This window comes from Nuphar pumila, chromosome 10, assembly GCF_984573655.1.
Source record: "Nuphar pumila chromosome 10, dmNupPumi1.hap1.1, whole genome shotgun sequence".
NCBI classification, from domain to species: domain Eukaryota; kingdom Viridiplantae; phylum Streptophyta; class Magnoliopsida; order Nymphaeales; family Nymphaeaceae; genus Nuphar; species Nuphar pumila.
The window spans coordinates 101235373-101254185 of record NC_143258.1 but is presented as its reverse complement, the minus strand read 5'-3'; the positions used below and the strand labels follow the sequence as shown (position 1 = coordinate 101254185).

The 18813-nt window shown below is 37.6% G+C and overlaps 1 protein-coding gene across 1 annotated transcript; it reads left to right on the top strand.

The window, feature by feature from the left end:
- The first annotated feature begins 3874 nt into the window (after positions 1 to 3874).
- LOC149827612 (ubiquitin-conjugating enzyme E2 2) lies at positions 3875 to 15975 on the top strand. The gene is made up of 5 exons (XM_090019531.1): positions 3875 to 4127; positions 4227 to 4252; positions 6163 to 6252; positions 6383 to 6471; positions 15548 to 15975. The coding sequence occupies exons 1-5, from the start codon at positions 4003 to 4005 to the stop codon at positions 15674 to 15676; spliced, it is 459 nt and encodes a 152-aa protein (XP_089875657.1). The 5' UTR covers positions 3875 to 4002; the 3' UTR covers positions 15677 to 15975.
- The last annotated feature ends 2838 nt before the right edge of the window (positions 15976 to 18813 follow it).

The window sequence follows — 18813 nt, the reverse complement described above, 5'->3', positions numbered from 1 at the left end:
ATGTGTTCAGCATGGTTTGATTGCTAAGGATCAAACCTTGAATTGTGCTTTTCTAATGTAAAAATGTGATCTTTTGAGTTTGGAATTTTAGCACATTATAGGCTGATGATTTTTAGACCCTTTTAAAGACCTAATTACTTGTCATAATCACAAGACACAAAACAAGTTTCCTACTAAACAAACCATGTAGTTCAAATGTACAAAAAAATTAGAATTTTTTGAAGAAAAAAAGTGATTTATACTCATTAGTTCCTTACCTTCCTTACTAGCCAATATTTAAATACCTTATAAATAAAATGCACAAATATCATTCTTATTAGCAATTTTCAAAAAGTGCCTAATGTTTTGTAAAACTGTTAATCACTATTGTGGAGTGAGCAAAGGTCAGTTGAATGTTTTTTTAGGGCCATGCATGCCTTCTAAACAAATTAAAAAGGGCAGCCGAATAAAATAACACAAAGTTCCATGGATCTTTTCTATAATTAGCTGATAAGCTATGCCGCTTTTTGAAAGTTACATCGGTAACATGCAAATTACGAGGGCGTTTTAATCATTTGGATTGTCTTAGCCAAGCTTATTTGAAATATTTTAGCACCATGCTCGCGGTTAAAACAAATAATAAAAAGAAGTAGGCAGCTGAATGTAATTACAAACATTATGTGCATTTTTTTGTAAATATCTAATAAGTAAAGCTGCTTTGTGTAAATTATATCGGCCAAGACCGTGGTGTAAGTTTTACCACTTTATGGATTCACCTCTTTCAACGCAAATGTGTACTCTCACTTCTTTTTTTATACTTTTGAAAGTGGGGCCCACGAGACATCTTTTCACTTCACATGCCTTCACCAACTTCGAATTCCCCACATACAAAAAGTTTGATAGGATAAGATTATATGGACCCCATGAAGGTTTTGAGAAAAGTATCCAACTTTACAAGGGTCCACTGTTGAATGTTGACCCAAGTATTAATTTTCTATTATCCTCAAATGATATGTGTTAAAGACTAAGAGTGACATGAAAAACATGATCAAGTTCACGATTTCCCATCTTTCTACCAATACAAACCCTAAGGCTAATTGTTTAGACATAAGAAAACATGACCATTATCGTGAACTCCAACATCTTAGGGTTGGTGTGCATGATCTTGGTCATGTTACAAGATTTAGGTCCATGGGTGGAAGTGGAACTACACTCTCCTTGAGGCCTTATGGTGTGTTTTGGATTCATATAATAGGTGGAATCGGAATCCAGTTCCATCAAAATTCTATTTTCTGATGGATGAGTTTTGTTGAAATTAGATTCCAATTATACCCAATTCCACGAATCCAAACACAACTTAAAATAACGTGCATCAATCTATCAAACTAATCTGGGTAGAAAATTAGGAGGATTGTGTTTGTAAGAGTATGACTAATTGGACAACTTCAAACAGAAAAAGTGACTAAGAAATTCAAAGCAATATTTTATTATTTATTTGGATGAAAAGTTACTCGATGATGACCTTCCATGGCTAAATGTACTAAAGAAACAAGAACAATTACTAAATCAACGGTTAATATATTCTTGAAAAGTCAAAATGTATTTGATAAAGGGTTTTGAGAAATCTTCTAAAACATTATTTGGTAGAAGTATTGGAGTTGGTTAAATCTATATACCGAAGAAACTCCATCCCTTAAGGCCTGCATAGAAATGTGCCACTGACGGGAGTGAATATAAAGCAACAGTAGTGTTTATATCATTCGTTGGTCCAACTAACTCCACATGAGGTAACTGTATGATTCTTCAACTTAAAAGTGCACCTGACCATTTAGAAACAAAAACAAATAGAAAAAGAGTACCAATAAAAGGAACCCAAGGACCATATTCTTCTCCAATTTCAGTTTTGCTCACGTCTTGAATGAAATCAAGAACATATAAAAAGAAATTTTGGCTGTCGGTCAAAATAGTTTGTGTATTCTGAACGGCTATAGCGGCTGAATCTTATAAGATAGCAATTACAACACAAGGAGTGCATCACAATCATTAATTAAATATCTATGATTGGAAAAAGATATTACATTATTGTAAATCTTGCCTTTTTTTAGGTTTCCAAAAGGAAAAATCGGACGGTTTGAAAACCAAAACTTCATTTTTTGAGGAAAACCGGATAAAAATTACATCGATTTGCTAATTTCATTGGCATAAAAGCCCAGAATCTTCCTTTTTTTGTTTTTTTCTTGGACAAAGAAAGCTGGGGTTAGGCAGATCCCTACCAGTTAATATAACCATGTACCATCGGGATTCGAACTTGCAACTTACCAACACAAGGTGACTTGCACTAACTGCTCTTCCAAGACAAGCAAAGTCGTTGGTAAAAACTCATATCTTCCATACCCATTAGGGGGGCACACAGTTCTGTTGTTTGCATCCATTATGAGTGCCAGTGATTTTCAAATTTGTGATGTCCTGTTAACTTAGACACATTAAAGGTGGCTGTAAGCGGGGTCCTCTGTAAGGCTCAGGATCGAAACCCGCTGTCACATGGGGCTGCTGTTGCTTTTACACGGCTAGGTCACTTAAGGCTGGGTGGTCGTGTCCTGGACGTGGAGTTTTACCTTGCAGGGAGGTGGACCCACTAGTGACCCAGTTCTTGGTGAGGGTTCCTTGGTAGGGATGGCAGTGGACGGGGGAAAGCGGGGCCCCGCCCCGCACCGTTTGGACCCGGGATGGAGGGTATGAAACGGGGATGGAGGCGGGGACGAAGGTTAAAATCCATCCCCGTCCGGGGGTGGAGGCGGGGATGGATGTGCACTTTTCCCCGCCCTGCCCCGTCCCCGCCACAATCCCCGCCTCAACCCCGCCCCCGACCACTTTTCCCCGCAATATCCCCGCCCCGCCCCGCCTCATCCCCGTTTGAACCGGGGATGGAGGACATGAAACGGGGATGAAGGCAGGGATGAAGGATAAAATCCATTCCCCGCCGGGGATGGAGGCGGGGGTGGAGGATAAAATCTTGAGGGGGGCGGGGGTGGAGACCGTGTCCCCCGCCCCGCCCTGCCCCACTGCCATCCCTATTCCTTGGTCATTAAAAAAACCAAAAAACAGCGCTTCAAAATATGTTCAAATCCTGAAAGTGGTTATTTCATTCAACGAACCCAAAGCCAAAATTGTATTTGATCCGTTTGTTTTCACCACCATGAAACAATAGACCACACTGAGGGCACGGTTATAAGCATTTTGAGAGATTGAAAATCAAAAGAGAATCCTTTTTCCTTAGAAATGAGCCAACCAATCTCCTTTTGGCAAAATTGGGGAATCATTTTTTTTTTCTTGTCCCATTCTCCATTGGCGAACCATTTTCTCATGTTTGCAATTTGATTATCTTGAGAACTCAGTTTTTCTGGGGTACATTTGGTTTGATTTGGAGTCATATGAATCTGATTCTCATGGAAATGGGAAAATGACTTTTAACTTGCCAAGGCAGATGAGAGTAAGTTTCCAGCCATTCATTCGTGATGTTTGTCTAGTAGTGTCAATGACATTCATTACCTCATTTGCATGAGAGTTTAAATATAATGAGATGTAAGTTTGGGTCTAAAGAACCTCTCTGGATCTAATTTTTCTTGTTTAGATTTGGATTTCTTTTTATATAATGGATCTATCTCGGATCTTTTTGATATAAACCAGAACTTTTAAAAATATCGGGAGATTTTTCCTCGCCGACATTTTCACGAGAACGAGATTTATGACTCGAGACACGAGACAGAGCGAAAAAGCTAGAAGGGCATAATGGTCATTTTATGTGTACTCGTCCGTCATTATGAGAATCCTGACGGGTTAAATGGTAAATTCTATTACATAAGACAAAATCGCCGCGAGCCCCCAACAATTTTTTCTCTCGTAAAATCTACATCAGAGAGAGAGAGAGAGAGAGAGAGAGAGAGAAGGGCGATTTTTTTCCTCGGCTTCTCGTCTCCGATTTTCGGGGTTCTGTAAGGGCAAAAAGAAGAGGGGAGGAGAAAGATGTCGACTCCGGCGAGGAAGAGGCTGATGAGGGACTTCAAGCGGTTGCAGCAAGATCCGCCTGCCGGAATCAGCGGTGCGCCTCAGGATAACAACATCATGCTGTGGAACGCAGTGATCTTCGGGTAAAATCTTCGCTTTCTTCTTTTTCTCCCGTTTCGGGTTGATTTTTGGAGTTTTTCGGTTGATTTAGGGTTTTGTTTCTGTGATGGCTTTGGTTGCAGCCCTGATGATACTCCCTGGGATGGAGGTGAGGTTTCTCTCTTTTTATCGCAGTTTTTGTTATATATATGTTTTTTTTCATTTCTTTTTTTTTTCTCCGTTGATCCGTGAGGAAGATTAGGGTTTTTTTTCGGTTTTTCTGTTCGGCGCTGGATGTGTGCTAAAGGTCGTGCTTTGCTAGGGTTTCGGTTGTGATTGTTGTGGAGTACTCGATTTGGTTTTTTTGGATCTTTCGGTCTGCTGATTTGGAAATTGTGGCAATCGGATCGTTTTAGGGTTGTTTTGTTGATTACGGTATTCTTCTTCGCTTCCTTGAAAGTTGTTTTAGGGACTGCTATGGTTCATCTGTTTTTCCTTTACGGTTTCTTTCTTGGTCTTGCAGAGATGGTTTGCGTTGTAAAATGTTTGCTTGTTTTTACTGATTATCTACGAGTTCGGTTTTTCTTGTTCGTAGTTGTATGCGTTCGCAGCTGTTTTTTTTTCCTTTCCCTTTTTCTTCTGTTTGTTCTTGTTGTTAGCTTGATTCTTATTCTATGTTTCCTAGGGTTTGTGGTGTTTGTCCAGCATCTGTCCTGATTGTGACGTTTTGATTCCTGTTTCATGACCATGTGAATTGCTGTTTTAGATTAGGGTAGGACCGTAGGAGTATGTGATTTTGGTTCTACTTTTAGGATTGATTGCGGCTGTTCTATGCTTGCACGGTGAATCTTCAGAAAAACAATTTCCTTTAATTTTCACTTGTGAAAATTTCATTTTCTGCAATTTGTCCTTCACCACTTTTTGGGTGTGTAATGTTGTCTTTATGACTTACAGGTTGCAGTTCTTCGTGTTGGTACTGATGCTGTTTTTATGTTCTTGAGTTGTAACCTTTTTACTGATTAATCATTTATGTCAGAGTATAAAACCCATTTTTGACAGTCACAGGGAATCGGATACTTTCTGTATGACTCTTTATTTGGTTCTCTTATTGCTATTAGTGAGAGAATCTTAGTTTACTGAAGAACCTGGGACTCTGTTGTCTGTCTATCATTGGATGCCACTTCTTTTAGAGAATCATTTACACAAAGCTTCTTGAGCTCTGTGTGCTGCATGGTATTCTTTTTGTTTTCCTTTCTTCAATAGATTTTTGGTTGTGGTATATTTTAGTGTTTACATGGAAGAATCTTTTGGGCTAGTTTGTGTTGTCATGTCTGTCAAAATCCACAATTTAAGGAGTGACGATTTGTTGTTGAGCAAGGTTATATTACTTTCCTTGATAGTTAGGTTCAACTTATTGAATTTTTTGCTGCTCACACATGAAGCTATGAGGTTAGGAAGGATTGGGATTCTTTAATAGTTTATACTTTTTCATGAGGAGATGTTGCCAGTTCCTGTAATCTTATAATTTCTCGCATGAGTTTTACTGTATTTGGCGTTTAGTTCAGCATTGAGGTAGTTTTCATATTTCTTCCTTCTTTGATGTGGAGAACAACAAAATATACTGTAAAAGCAAATGGATACGGTAGGACAATAGAAAACAAGTTGTCACATTAGTGCAGCACTCACACTTACTGATATGCAGTTTAAAACCTTGAAAGCCACTGTTGATCCTTGGATCTTTTTTAAGAAAACTTTAGAAATGCCGAAATTTCTCATTTGATTTTAATCTAGGGGAAGTCATCCTTATTAATTCAATTATGGTGTTTGTGCCTGGAAGCATGCTGTCCCATTTTTTTCCCTTTTACTGTTGTTGTATTATCCATGAGCCCTTCCAAGAATTTCAAAACATGTTATATTGATAATGGATTTTATTTGTGGTTTTGCACTTTTCTGTTTCATTTGAAAAAAGTAAGATTTTGATGGGTTTTCTATACATTATTTTCTTTTTTAATTTCTATAATGCTTTTGGGAGTTAATTTTGGCAACTCAGGATTTAACTATTTCTCTGAGCTTTTCCAGGTACGTTTAAGCTAACCCTTCAGTTCACGGAGGATTATCCAAATAAGCCCCCAACTGTTCGGTTTGTCTCTCGAATGTTTCATCCAAATAGTAAGTCGAAAGTTACTTTTAGCATTTTTCATGCATTTTAAAAAATTACTATTTGTGAAACCGATTTTTGTGGTTGTCTGCATGATTTTTTGTGCTTATTGTCTAATTCCTTCATTTGTGGTATTGGCAGTCTATGCAGATGGAAGCATTTGCTTGGATATTTTGCAGAATCAGTGGAGTCCTATTTATGATGTTGCAGCAATACTCACGTCCATTCAGGTATGAATTTCTGAAGTGATTATCGATTTTTATTTCATTTTGTTCTTTTTTGTTTACTATGCTCTCCATATACACGTCATCTTTTATGTCCTGGATTTAGTGCATCAACTGATCTGCTAACTTGTACAGAGTATTTTTTTGTTCAGCCTGGGCATGGTTGAATGATTGATCAAAACTTTCAGCATGAGTTTTTTTGTTTGCTTTATTTGTCCATATGCGATTCAGTCCTGCTTTTCTCATATTTTTCTTTGCATTGTTATTCTATTTTTTGTTGAATGTGAAATCATGTGATGTAGAATTATTATCTTGGACTTTTTTTCTTTTTTCCTTGCTTAGTTGATGAAAAATGGGGTTGAATATAAACTCAGTTATTTTGTTTGCTCTGTCGCTTAATTTGTAATCTCCTGAACAATTATTTTTCTGCATTTGTTCACTAGTTGTCAAAAGCGCAAGTCGGAGCCTAGGCGAAGACCCTTAAAAGGACTAGTCGAGGCCTAGACAGGACAAAAAAAATAAGACATCAAGAAAAGCAAAAAATTTACAATAAATAGTTGAATTTAGGTAACAAACTTATGATTGTAACTATGGATGAAGTGTGTAATTCAGTGTAACATGTTGCAAAATTCATGAAATTGCATAATATTGAACATACACAAAAACTTGGGTCACATCATTTGATTACTCGATATACCTATATATAGATAGAGAGAGAATGAGGATTATCCTGCCCCTGTTTAGTTAGGTCACTGTTAGGACCCTCCAAAAGTCATGGTTTTTAGATGTTTTATACTTGATCTTAATCTATGTCACATAGGTGCGGGTGCGGCGCGATGCGGCACTTTAAAAAAAACTTTGGTGCGGGGTGCGGGAGGGGATTTATATATGTATATATATATATATAATTTTTAACAGTTAAACGGTAACACTAATAAAATAAAAACAATTATCATAATATCATCAAATCAATTCATCATGCATGCAATAAATCAAATTAACAATCTACAATTCTATTTTTCATCATAAAAACTAATACCACAATTAAATCAACCTAAATTTATTATGGAAACCCAAGAGCCCAAAGAATTGCAAAAGACAACATTGACTAACCTATACACAATCTAGGAAAGTGTCGGCAACCATCCAAATGGTCCACAACGCTCTTCATTCTGTAACAAAGGCCAATGATAAGATAATGCCAGTCTTGAAGAATCTCAAAATCATTCTAATATGAATACATTATGGTTATTAATATTGGGAAATGATAGAGCAATATCAAAGCAAATATTATTGAATTACTCATCTAAATGGAGAGTGTGCAACATCAAAAGAATGATTATTGGATTACTCATTTAAACTTTAAAGTCATTTGAACAATAACATGGAGAATGACCGTGTAAGAAAAGTCCCAAGGTATTAATTAGTTGAAGTTACTTGTATATGAGAAGACTATAAATAAGATAAACAAAGAGTTGTGAATTAAAGTTTTATGTGAGAAAGAAAAGCATAAAAGTCGACTCTTGTGAAGTTGATGCTGAATTTTATTTGAAACATGACAGTTATGGATTAAATTTTAACACTAAATAAACTTGCTGTTACAAAATAAAGTCTATTTTTGTCATGTTTCTAGTTGACCAGGTTGATGATGAGTTGACTGGTCCCCTTTTTGTGTATTGTCTATAGCTCTTGTTAATAGGGGCATTTTTTTCATGTAACTGTAAGGCCCATGCATTAATAACAAAAAAAGGGAGAGGGGTTGATATTTTTTTGGGTTCTCTTTCTCTCTCTCTCTTCTACTCATTGTCTCTTCTTCTTCATCTTTTTCTTCTATTCTCCATTTCTTGCTTTCTAAACCTTATTGCACGTACCCAAGATGTAGGAGCTCAACTTGGAGCATGTTATGGGAGCATTACAAAGCTCTAACCATTTACACCACCAAATAGAGATGACACCTAAGAAGGCAACATCTTTAGTTCTAGGGTTTGTCGGGAAGAGCGAGAGAGACGGGAGAGAGAGATTGAGAGAGACATACCTGGAGTCGCTGCGTCGGAGTCGTCATGCCGGAGATGGCTCAGAGGAGAAGGTGTCGGGGTCGGGAGGGGGGGGGGGGTGTTTGCCCTAATCCCCTCCCAGCCCCATTTCATTATTTTTTTAAGTCCAGAATTGGACTGTAAAGACCTTGGGTGCGTTGACTGCACCCAGTGTCGGTTTGACCACAGCGGGTGCCGCACCCGAGTCGCATTGCGTCGACGTGGGTGCGGCACCCTGCTGGCCTAATCCCTATGACTTAGATCTTAACTGTTAGATGTGTTTATGATTGTTGCTGAATAAATAATATTGATTAAGCATTTTATGCTGAGATGTGTATTTCAAAGAGTTAAAAAAAGCATCGTTTGATATCGTACTAAAATTTTATAATAAAATGTTCACATTTTTTTACATCAAATCAATTTGAAACAAAGCTTGTTTCCCAATAAATGAGTATTGATAAACACATCTAATGGTTCAAATTGAGCATAAAACACCTAAAACTTTGATGTTTGGATGGTCTTAGCAGTGACATAAAGAAAGAGGGATAAGATGAACCCCGTTATATATATATGGGTTAATCTAACATTAAACTGGTTGTGTTTAACATTAGATGGATTCAATCTTATTAAAGTGATTAAAAAACTATTAAAATAATGATATTTTTTGAAAATGCATGCTTACTTTTATAGGTATTATAAGTCTTTTGAACTTGGAGATAATTGAGAAGTCAAACACCTTTTTCAAAAAAGTAACTTTATGAAGCTATCAAAGTTACCTTTTTTATTTCAAAAAGTAATAATGCATTTTTAGAAATGCTTTAATTTAAGGGTATTTAAGTCATTTTAATAAGGTTGAATCTATCTTATGTTATACACAAGTAGTTTAATGTTAGATTAACCATATAGATAGACATATAACTAAAAAACAGATTTTATATATGTGTGGGTGTCAAAAACACATGCATACATGTAAACAACAAAAATAAAAAAAGAAGGAAAAAGATAAAATGGAGAAAAATGAAGGTAAAAAAGGAGAGTGGAAGGGTGAGATGAGGAAGAAGAAAAAGAAAAAATAAGAAGGGAAAAAAGAAAAGGAAAAAAAGTTTTTGGGACAGGAAGAAAAAGAAAAAAAAGAAAAAAAGGAGAAAAAATTAAAAAAATGACAACCATGGCCCTGTTGTCTAGGCGGGGACAACCTAGGCAGCCTAAGTAAAAAAAATAGGGCACTACTGCTTAAACCCATAAGCCTAGGCGGAGCCTAGGTGCAATTTTTGACAACTAAGATGGTCCCTATTTATGTCACATAGGTGTGAGTGCGGCACTTTAAAAAAGCTTGAGTGCGGGGGGTGCAAGAGGATATATATATATATGTATGTATATATATATATATTTATAAATAAATCTAAATAAACAGTTAACATTAACACTACTGCGACAACAACAACAACTACTACGCCTTCATCCCAAAACAATTGGGGTCGGCGATATGAATTCTGGGTCTTCCACATGAATTCTTCTCCTCCAATCATTTCTATCCAATGCCATGTCCTCGGTGAGGTTCAAAGCATTCATATCCTTTCCTATCATCTCCATCCAAGTCTTTTTAGGCCTACCCCGACCTCTTTTAACTAATATATTTTCCCATTTCTCCATCCTTCTAACTGGAGCATCATTAGGCCTTTGCCGAATATGTCCAAACCACCGTAAACGATTCTCTCTCATCTTATTTTCAGTGGATGCAATGCCTACCTTCTTACGTATCTCCTCGTTTCGAATCTTATCTTTTATTGTATTTCCACACATCCATCTAAGCATACGCATCTCAGCTACATTCATTTTTTGAATATGATGTCTCTTGGCAGCCCAACATTCCGTACCATATAGTAAAGCGAGCCTAATGAAATAAAAAACAATTATCATAATATCATCAAATCAATTCATCATACATGTAATAAATCAAATTAACAGTCTACAATTATATTCTTTATCATAAAAACTATCACCACAATTAAATCACCAAAGGAGATGTTTCTCAATCAATAAGAAACAACTTTTTTCATACATTTTTAAAGTTTCTCACAAATTTTGAAAAAGTTGGGTTTCTAGTTTCAGAAATAGTTTGTCACGAGACAAGTTCAAGTAGAGTTTTCGGTAACCCTTTATCGGATCATATACGGCAACAGAGTCGTATAGGAACCGATTCGGCCTGAAAAACGGGTCTGGTGATCTACGGGACAAAAGTCGCTCCAATTCCAACACGTAACCTTTATTGTGAACAACAGGGGCTAGGAGGACCTCTCGTCTCGTCCTCTATTCATTTCCTCTGGTCTTCCCAACTCTTTATGTTTCTCTCCCTTTTCCAAGAAAACAAGTGAAAAGAGAGGGTTCGAAGGAGTGTGCAGTTTTTGGAGGGTTTCGTCTCCAAAACCCTAAATTCCACAATGGGAGACTGGCAAGAGCTTGGCCAATCTGTTCTGCTGGGCCTCATCTTCTCCTTCCTCAACGCCAAGATCCTCTTAGTCGTCTTTGCCTTCTGAGACGAGAATCTTAGGGTCGTCAGAGAGGAAGATCTCCCCCTCCAACCGACCCCAACCGGCGAGGGTGGCGATCACAGCGATCCGGCTCCCGCCCCTGCTTCTGTGACTGCGGTGGCATCGTTTGCTGCTGGAGATGGAGGGATTGGAGTTATTGATGATGCGCCAGAAGCAGTGAACGCTGCTGGACTGGGCCACTCTGCGGAGGAGAAGGAAGAAGACGATGATTGGGAAGGAGTAGAGAGCACGAAGTTGGATGAGGAGTTCACTGCCGCGACAAATCCACGACGTTTGTCGCGACGGCTGTAGTGGATTAGTCCGCTCTCAAGGTCTCAAATGGCGTCCAGATGTAGCTCTATGGGTATTACAAGATTGCAACAGAGGGTCCTTGCAGCGTTCCTCAGCCATCAGGTGCCGGAGTCGTCGTGCCGTTGGGTTGGAGACGGAGAAGAGGAGGCGTCATGGTCGGGGGGGGGGGGGGGGGGCAATTTTTGTGCCCTAATCCCCCTCCGAGCCCCATTTCATCGGAATTTTTTAGGTCCAAAATTAGACAATTAAGACCTTTGGTGCGTTCACTGCACCCAATGTCGGTTTGACCACACCGGGTGCCACACCCGCGTCGACGCGGGTGCGGCACCCGGCTGGCAGAATCCCTGTGACATGGGTCCCTATTAGTTTTTCTCTTGGATTACATTACTGGATGCTTCTTATGTGCTTAAGATTTTGTTGGATGAAATTCTGTGTGAACTCCATCTAGCTATGTGGCAGTTTTGTGATCCTCTTCCAGTTTCCGTTCCCATTACAGTGGAAGATTGAAGTAGTTTGGAGCAAAGCAACCCTCTAAAAACTTACTTATGTGTGTAATCAGTTCTGTATTTTGAAGGAATTTCTTATGAGTTGGATTTGAAGAAGACATCATTTTAAATGGTCAACTAATGGGTGTTGATCTGATCTGATAAGGTTCAATCTTAAATAATCTAGTTTATGTTTAATGTAATTGAAGCTAGATTCCAGTCAGAAGCAGCATAAGTAGGTAGACATACATCTATGTATTATAGGAATGATTAATGGCCTATTGGGAGTTCTTGAAAGCTTGTTCTGAGATGAGAAAATTGAAAAGAGTTCTTGTATATCAAGTGCAAAAGATTTCTTCTTTGTATTGGATTGTTCATTGGCATGAACATGTTTTGAATGATTGGACGTTTCCTAAATAGTCACTATCAGTTGTCACAATCTTCTTTATGGTGGTTGGTTGTTTTTGGAGTGTGATTATTCTCTTTCATGTAGTTTTTTTCCTGGCAGTGATTATATAAGTGTCTCAGACCTTTTTTTGTCTCCAAACTGTGAGTGTGAGTGTGTTTATTGTGGAGTATTTACTTTAAGGATTGGATATTAAATTTTGTTAATTCAGGAAGATTGTCATGCCATGCCCTAACTGTCTAGGCGTTCCTCTTGATGAGGCAATTATATATTGGTGAATAAGACTGCAAACCTATGATTTAAAATAAGGAGACAGAAACATTAGTGAGAAGTTTGTTGACAAGAATGAGATGACATACTTCAGCATGCTGTTAAGGAAAGATCTTGAAAGAAAATGGGGGATTTACTAGCTTCTATCTGGGACTGTGTCAATGAAGTGACATGAGGTATCCCTTCATCTGCTTAGCCTTGCAGAATTTATTTTAACTTTTAGATGTTAATCATAGGGATTGAAGGGCTTGAGTACCAAAGTATTTGTTGATGATTTTGCAACTTAAGTTTGAGTAATTTGTCTATGCTGGGAAGCTTGGATTGTAAATGAAAAGTTTGATTTTATGGAAGAGATGGCTTTTGGCAAGTATGAAATATGTAATAAGTATCATGCATCTTGTTATGCTAAGCACTTTTTGAAGAATGGGTTTCTATGTTTTTTAGGAGTCGTAAGAATGGCTTTTCATTAGTAGGTAAATGCTGCAGTCATTCTGGATCTTAAGAGTTTGGAACTTTATGGTATCAAAGAAAATCTTCTTTGCAAATCAAATTGATAGAATTAAGAAAGAATTGAAATGTATACAGTGAACTGGTATCTGCCGCATGGGTTGCTGTATGAAAATTCCAGCACTTTACACTGAGGCCCAATCAAATAGCTTCTTGATTATTTCTTTTCAAGTAGAGAATTGTTTTACTTAGCTCATTTTATTTTTGTTTCGAAGGATAGATATGTGAAAATCAGAGTTCAGGTAGTGGTGACCTATGGATACATCTCTTTTATGCATTGGGCCAGTTATCTCTGCTTTCTCTTTTGCAGGTCTGCCTCTTTCTTTTTCATGTTTTATGAGGATATATATGTTTGTGACCTTTTTCATTAGGGTCGTGGACCTGTGCCAAAAAGAAACTAATGATTTCTATAAGCTTTACAAAATCCAACGGCCATTTACTGTCTCTAGGGGGCTGCAATTTAACTACAATTTTGATAAATTTCTAGGTCTGAAATATTCTGAAATGGTTTGTTTTAACGTCAATGAAGATTTAACAGATTTTGAAAGAATGTAGGGAAGTTTTGGTCTGATAGTATCTAAAAAAAACTCTTATGAAAGATAAACGCAAATATCAACTTATATGTGTTTCACATGATAGTAAAATCATGTAAAACAGTTCTCATAAACCAAGGTTAGTGGACCATTCATTTGAAAAGGGACATTTGCATTTATGGAGTAGCAGATTGTTTCATGTTGAGAGAAAAAAGGTAAAAAAAGTCTGCCTCATATGCAAAAAGTAGCTCTCTTACATTTATTAAATAGTGTCCATGAGAAAATGTGGCAGGACCACTTCCATATGGATGATCTCTCCTTCCTGTCAAATAAAGAGAAAGCTGTTTCTCTTTGACCATTTCCCCCACAAAATTGGTACGGTTTCACCTTGCAAAAAGGAGCCATTTTCATATCAAAGTGGCCCATTTTTCTCTCCAAAATGGCTGAAACAAACTTACCCTTAAAGATTGTCCTGCCTGTATAATTTTCCATTAGATGGTAATAGTCTATGGTATATCCAAATGAGTTTTGCTGCCAAGAGTTAGATTGGACATTATTTTCCCCGTTTGTTTTATAGATATTTACCGGTAGTTCTGCTTGAGTTTGATTTGTGGTGTAAAGATTGTTGTTGTCATCACCATCGTCATAATCATTGTTGTCAATAAACGCATGATCAAGATCTATGTAGTCAAAAGCGCTAGTCGGTGCCTAGTCGGTAGACCCTTAAAAAGACTGGTCGAGGACTAGGCGGGACTAGTCAGACAAGTCGGTACCCCAATTAAATATAAAAAAGCACAAAATATACATGAAAATATGTTTTAATTCTTTTACTAAGATGATTTCATTACACAAGTACATAATTACACATGCTTTCACGAAATATATTAATATACATAACCAGAATATATATATATATATATATATATATATATATATATATATATATATAAGAATTGAACATATTAATCCCCATTACTCGATCTGCCCCATAGGTTTTAAGTGTTTTATGATAGATCTAAACTGTTAGATGTGTTTAACATGCTTGATTTAGTGGGAATAGACTCTTGGAAAATGTTTTTTTGACGAAAAAAATATTTTTATGAGCTGGGAAAACTAGTACTTTCATATCCATTGATTTTGGATCACCGGAAAACATGTATACAGGTCAGATTCCGATGATCCAAAAGCTGGTCCCCACTAAACAAAACCTATAGATCATGGCTACGGTGTTAGTCGCGAGAAAAAAATACTTAAAACTATGATTTTTGAATGGGCCCAACGAGACCTAACAAAAAAGGGTTCCCAAGGAACACATTACTCTCTCTCTCTCTCTATATATATATATATTCAATTATTCATAACATATTCAGTATAATCAATTTCAACCTTTTCACAAAAGCACAATAATACACATATATAAATAACATATTACATAATTCATAATGCTAAACATGCTTTCGGGCTTTTATAGAAAAATTCATCAGAAACAAAGTAACACACATATATAAAAAACATAATTAATTAAAATTAATTGTGCATTCTTTCAATGTTTCACAGAAAAAATCCCAAAAGCAAAGTAGCACACACATATAAATATAATAACTAAGCATGTATTCATGATTTCACAGAATAAATGTCACAAACACATGCACATACATGTAATTATATATAAAATAATATATATATATATAACTATAACTATAACTATAACTATAACTAAACTTCCCTTGTGCCTAGGCGGAGGCAGCTTAGTTGCCGACTGGGGGGCCTTAGTCGGTGCCTAGTCGGAAAAGTTGGTACCTTTTAAGGTACCCACCTAGGAATTGCAAAGCTTGGGCGTTTTACTTATCCTAGGACCTAGACCGGCTAGGCAGACTAGTCGTTGCCTAGTCGTGGCTTTTGACTACATAGATCGTGATTAAACATTTTGCTTAAAACTCTTCTTGGGACTGGTTATGCTTTATTATTCAAGATCCCTTAAAACTGACCTCTCCTATTTGTGCAGTCCCTTCTGTGTGATCCGAATCCTAACTCACCAGCAAATTCAGAGGCGGCTCGCATGTTCAGTGAGAACAAGCGTGAATACAATAGGAGAGTCCGTGAAATTGTTGAGCAGAGCTGGACAGCAGATTAGAAGTCAGTCATTCAGAATAAAATGAAAGTGTCTAAATTCGGTGTGGACATCTGTTCCAACTTTAATCAAATGACTGCAATGCTGTAGTGGGTCTCTTTCTCACCCTCCCTCCATTTTTCTTAGTATTTCCTTTGTGTATAATATGTTACAGTCAATTTCTGGCTTGTAACTCGTATGTTGAATTTGCTGAGTATAGATGACACTATTTCTGTGCTTGGCAATGATAAAATGTTGTGGATTTGTCAGTATTCCTTACATGTTCCATATGGCTGAACAAATATATAGTTGCCTGCTGAAAATGTATATGTAGTTGCCTTGTGCATTGGGCTCCTTTTTCTTTTTTAGGCAAGCTGGGGTTAGACCGACCCCCACCAGTTACACAGCTTACGATTGGGTTTTGAAGTGACGTGCACTAACAGCTCCTTCCAAACAAGCGGATTGGCTAGGAATGTTAACAGTTAGTGTGGGAGTTTTTTGATGTGTTCACACGTCCAATGCACAAAACTGGCCATTGTAAAATTCTGTAGTTCATAAATCCTACTCTGTTATTGAAACGCTTCTTGTTCTACCTGAGAATATCCACACCTTCGTTCCAACATTTTTTTTTCTTTCGTTCATAACCTGATGAAAACTGCAACCAGGCGTGGAGACATGGTCGCTGTCCTGATGGCATAAAACTCTGAGGCTAGGACTCTTGCCCCGTGTGACAGGATTGACAGCCGAGGCCTGCTCCAACTATGCTAACGCCTTTGGGGCGCATTCCGTCCAACATATTGTCCGTGTTTTGTGCATTGAAAGGCCTGGTACTGTGGTACCCGTTCTTCTGGATTTGTATGAATGTTTGATACATCGACATTAATAAAAACATTTATTTTGCTCACATTGTCTTGGGCTCGTGGATGGGGAGACATCCCCCTATCCTCAGTTTGAATCTCTGTGTGGGCACCCCCTTTCAACAAGTAACCATAGGTATGGTAGGCATGGTCCAGTGCTACTAAGTCTTGGACTCTGAGGGTTGATGTGACCCACAGAGAACTCATGCAAATCTGAGTTAGCCGGGTGTCTCAGTGGCGCAGCCACGCCAGTGCAGCAACTAAGGAAGGCTGCACTTGCCAGTGTGAAATTCGGTTGCTTGTACATTTTGTTTTGTTGAGCTGCCACTTCAGTTGTGATTCAGCCAGTCACTTGAACGGTCGAGAGAAGGCCACCTCAGCAGTGTCCAGATGCAGTGAACCTTTTGTGCCCTCTTCAGTTGGATGAATCTAGTGTAGGTGCGCCAGGTCAGCTGAACAGGTTCAATGCATTTGACTTGAGCTGAATAGGGACCACTTCAGCAGTTACAAAACTGCCATGGTTTTCCACTTCTGGTTTCCGGTTTTTGGCAGCCTATAAATAAGGCATTTGTACACGCATTCTGTATCTTTTGAAAGATAAGAGCTAAAGAGATTAGCTTAACAACTTTAAACTTTCGCGCAACGAGATTATAGAGACCTTGAGCAAGGTCCTTGCCTTTCAAAAATGAATCCTAAAATTAAGGTCTCAACAAGTGGCATCAAAGCCAATGAGTGTTCTCGTTCTCATTATAGAGAAGAAAGATTGACATGATCATTCTATGTTGAGACACAAGCTGAATTCATGAAGAAGCTCTCTCATAAGGTTGAGGAGTCAAATTCGAGAATGGAAAAACTTGAGTTGCTCATGCTTCAACTCAAGCAAAATGTAAATGCTATGGTGAGAGGAAAAGAGCAAATGACTCCAAGGCAAAATCATGAGGCACAGTCCAGAAATGAAGAAAGAGATAATGATGTTCCTCCTTGAAATTTCATTCAAAAAGCAAAAGTCAAGGTACAACTACCTATCTTCAAAGAGAAAAATCCGAAAGAATGGTTGTTTAAAGCCATTCATTACTTTACTTGCCATCAAACTCTCAATGACCGGAAGATTGATGAATCTATATCATAGTTAGAGGAAAATGATTGCGTTGATATTCTTGGTATGAAATTACGTACGAAAAGCCATATTGACCAACTTTTCAACAAGCAATAGTAGAAAGATTTGGCCCTATACTTATGGTCAATCATAGTGTATCCCTAAAACAATTTAAGCAAAAGAGAACGCTAGATGAATATCAAAGTGAATTTGAAGAAGTATGTTCAATGCTTCCACCTATGGATCAAGGAACCTTGTTTAGTTCTTATGTAAGGAGTTTAAAAGATGAGTTGAGAATAGAAGTGCTCGCGACCAATGTGCACACTACACGTGAAGCCTACAAAGTTGCCAAACTCTTTGAAGAGAAAATCAAGTTGAGTGCTTCCATCCACAAATAGAAAGGTAAAGACAATCCCAAGTTTGTCAAAATAAATCCAAGAGAAGATGACAAAAGAGGAGGCTTGGTTAAGCATACAACCAGTATTTGACCCAATCATAACTCGAGAAAAAAGAAAAAATGGTGAGTATTTTCAATGAAGAGAATGTTGGAATCCAAGCCACAAATGCAAAAGTTTGAAGATTCTCCAAATCCAAGAGGAGGAGGAGGAGAGTGAAGAATATGAAGAGGAAACACTAGAAAATGAGGGGTATCATGCACTATCAAGAAATGCTAGTCCTAATTCAATGAAGCTTGAAGGCAAGGGGCACAAAGTTTAAGTGTTGGTAGACACGGGGGAAACACACAATTTTATTGAGAAAAAAATGGCTTTAAAAATGGGTTGCCAAATCAAGGAACACCCAATGTTCCAAGTTTTCATTGGTGATGGTGGAAGTCTACAACACACTCATGTTTGCTAAGATGCTTCACTCATGTTCAATCAATCCAAGTTCTTGGTAGATCTCTATCTACTTCCAATATGAAGGATGGATGTGGTCTTAGGGATCACATGACTTAAACAATTGAGAAAGGTCTCATGGGATTTCGGTAACATATAAATGAGTTATAAAAAGGGCAATGAATGTGACATTCTGAAAACGAGTAACTCAAAAGACATTGAAAGTAAGAAAGTACTTCAAACATTGAGGTCAACCAAGATGGCCATTTTATGTTTGGTTAAAAAAATTGAAACAAAAGAAAACCAAACAAACATCTTGAGTGATTTGGCTCTGTTAGAAGAGTTCCATATGATATTCAAGGAACCTAAGGA

Coding starts and splice junctions, on each gene's coding strand:
- LOC149827612 (XM_090019531.1), top strand. CDS start 4,003: ATGTCGACTCCGGCGAGGAAGAGGCTGATGAGGGACTTCAAGCGGTTG. Junction 4,128..4,226: donor TGGAACGCAGTGATCTTCGG/GTAAAATCTTCG, acceptor CTTTGGTTGCAG/CCCTGATGATACTCCCTGGG. Junction 6,472..15,547: donor CAATACTCACGTCCATTCAG/GTATGAATTTCT, acceptor CTATTTGTGCAG/TCCCTTCTGTGTGATCCGAA.